General features: G+C 63.8%; 1 protein-coding gene across 1 annotated transcript; it reads right to left on the bottom strand.

Annotated features, from left to right (window-relative positions):
* Nucleotides 1–561: 561 nt before the first annotated feature.
* DIO3 (iodothyronine deiodinase 3) lies at nucleotides 562–2360 on the bottom strand. The gene has a single exon (XM_027673984.1). The coding sequence runs from the start codon at nucleotides 1985–1987 to the stop codon at nucleotides 1163–1165; it is 825 nt and encodes a 274-aa protein (XP_027529785.1). The 5' UTR covers nucleotides 1988–2360; the 3' UTR covers nucleotides 562–1162.
* Nucleotides 2361–2670: the final 310 nt, after the last annotated feature.

Here is a 2670-nt window from a genome sequence, read left to right as displayed (position 1 = left end):
CGGCCCCCGGGAGGGGGCTGAGCCTCGCACGGCCGGGCTGGGGGCTGCCCTTCTGTCCTCGCCCCGCAGCCCCGCCTCGCCGCAGGTGCGGGTCGCGCTGCCCCCGGCCGGGCTCCGGTCTGGCACCGCCTGCGTGCCCGAGACGGGGCGTCCTCGGCGGGGCGGCTCTGCAGCCCAGGACGGCTTTCCTCTGCCTGTGTTTTTGACCGGGACTCACTTGCCTGCACGGCGCCGGTCAGCCCTGCACCTTCGCCCTCCCGGGGGCGGCTGGCCGGGGTCACAGAGGCAGCGCGCGGTTCTCCTGGTCGGTCTCCTCCCCCGGGAGCCCCGGAGGTTTTCATTTCCCCTTGGGGACACCCAGTACTCTCGCTATCAGCCGGGTCGCGGGCGGTGCGCGCTCCTGCCACCGCCGAGCGGGGGCTCACCGCCCCCGGGCCCCCAGCAGCGCATCCTGCAGCTTCGCCTGACCCTCCTCTGCTGCGGGGAGGGTGCTGTGAGATAGGCAAGAGGGAAAGTCAACGCAGCGGTCTGAAGACAGGGAAAGGCAGTCAAGGTTAGACGTGTATTTACTCAACCTTTATTATTTAAAAAAATTCATAAAAAAAAGGAAGGTGAACGAACGTTTTACAAAACCCCCCCACATAAATAGGACATTCCGTCCAGCTCTGGCTATTGGCAGTTCTAGTATTTGACAACATCAGACGCGATTTCCTGGCATTAGAAAAACCCATTTCAAAATCGGTCATCACAAAGAAATACTAGAAATCCCAGTTAGCACTTGCTAGGCAGCATGGAGCACTTGTACACAACTTTTCAGACACACACCCGCGCACACACGCAGCTGGGAACAGATCCCGTAGGAAGAGAGCCTCCTTAAAAAATAGTAAACGCTTCTCAAAAAAAAAAAAAAGGAAAAAGAGAGAGTTATTTACAAAACGCACATGGAAATACAGTATTGACAGAGCGTGGCTGGCAAATCAACATGATTTGAATAGAGAAAGGACTATGGCACATCTTGCTCGAAAGCTCGCACAGCAGCCTCCTTCGAGTGTCCCCGCGGGAAGACAGCTCCTGCCATCCGCGACGCAGTGCCTTCTCCCTCCCCACCTCTCCTCCCGCCCTCCCTCGCCTCTCCACCCCTGCGCTTCTTGCCAGGTCCTTTTTACACTTGGATGACCACCGTGCTGGGGCTCTGGAGCCGAGTTTTGTACTGGTCTAGCCAGCTCCTCAGCTCCGAGATCTTGTAGCCCTCTGGTCCTCTGCCTCCCTGGTACATCACCTTCTCCTCCTGGATGATGTAGAGCCTCTCGAAGTAGGCACCGTAGGCGGCGCTGGAAGCATTGTCCATGGTGTCCACGGCCAGGGGGCAATCGGGCGCCCCTTCCCTCATCAGCTGAGCTGCCCGCAGCCTGTCCTGGAGGCACTGGTGCTTGGGGATGTTGTAGGCTGCGTCCGAGCTGACCCAGCCGTCGGAGGGGTGTGCTTCTTCGATGTACACCAGCAGGAAGTCGGCAATGTCTACGAAGTGCGCGGCCAGGCGCTGGAAGGACCTCAGGCGGGCCATGAACGGGGGTCAGGTGCAGCTACCGAAGTTGAGGATGAGGGGTCTCTTGCCGCGGGCGAAGTCCAGGATGCGGAGTCTCTTCTGCCCGTCCAACTGGATCACCTCGGGGTTGGGGGCCAGGGAACCCACGTGCGCCGACTTGAAGAAGTCCAGCTTCTGCCCATGCCACACGGCTTTCAGCGACTCCAGCGTGAACATGCGGTTGGAGTCGGACACGCAGACCGGAGGGTCGTCGGGGGGCGGCCCCTCGCTGGTGCTGGCCGCCTCCTCCGCCGTGGGCATCGTCAGCATCTTCTTCCTAATGCACAGAAAATCCAGGAGCCAGAGCATCACGGCGGTGAGCAGGAAGCGGGGGAAGAGGAGGATGCAGGCGGCCGCCTGGGTGAGCAGCTGCAAGGTGTGAACGCCGAGGGAGTGGAGCATCGCAGCGGCTTGTGCTGCAGGGCGCTGGCTGCCGGGGGGCCCCCACGCACCCTGCGTGCCGGGGTCTGTGCAGCACAGCTGAGATCCCGCTTCTCTTTAAGCCCATTTTATAGTCAGGGATTTAAATGAAAAGTGACTCCACCTCCGGCCAGAACCCGCCCCTCTGGAACTTGAGCCTGGGGATTACCTACCCCTCCACTCTAATGACCTAAAAATACACAGACAAAAGGGGAGAGAGCCCCGGCGGGAGCCGCGAGGGACGTGCAACGGAGCAGGGTGCAGGCGATATCAGGCACGGCAGAGAGTCCGAGGCAGGGCACCGCCGGGGTCCCCGGCCGCAGATAGCGGCAGGCGCTCACAGACAGCCCCGCCAAGGACAATGCAACAGGCACAGCCCGCCCCCGGCCCAGCTCCCCCCGGGCTGTGCACGGAGCGCGGGGCCGGGGCGGCAGCGGGGCCGGGGCCGTCCCGGCAGCGCCTGCAGGTGACAGGGACGGGCCGCCCGCGCCGCGTCCCTCCCCGCGCCTTCCTCCCCTCCCCGCCCCGGCAGCCCGGTCTCCCCCGGGCACAGCCCTGGCCCCGCCACACGCCCCGGCGCCGCAGGGGCACCCGGGGCTCCAGTCCGCCGCCGCCCCGCGCCCGCATCCTCCGGCGGCGGCGGGCCTGGGGGCGGGCGCTGCCCC

The sequence above is a fragment of the Neopelma chrysocephalum genome, unplaced genomic scaffold (assembly GCF_003984885.1).
Source record: "Neopelma chrysocephalum unplaced genomic scaffold, ASM398488v2 Primary Assembly neopelma1_24, whole genome shotgun sequence".
Lineage (NCBI taxonomy): Eukaryota > Metazoa > Chordata > Aves > Passeriformes > Pipridae > Neopelma > Neopelma chrysocephalum.
Note: the sequence above shows the minus strand (reverse complement) of the source record. Positions and strands in the feature narration are given on the sequence as shown.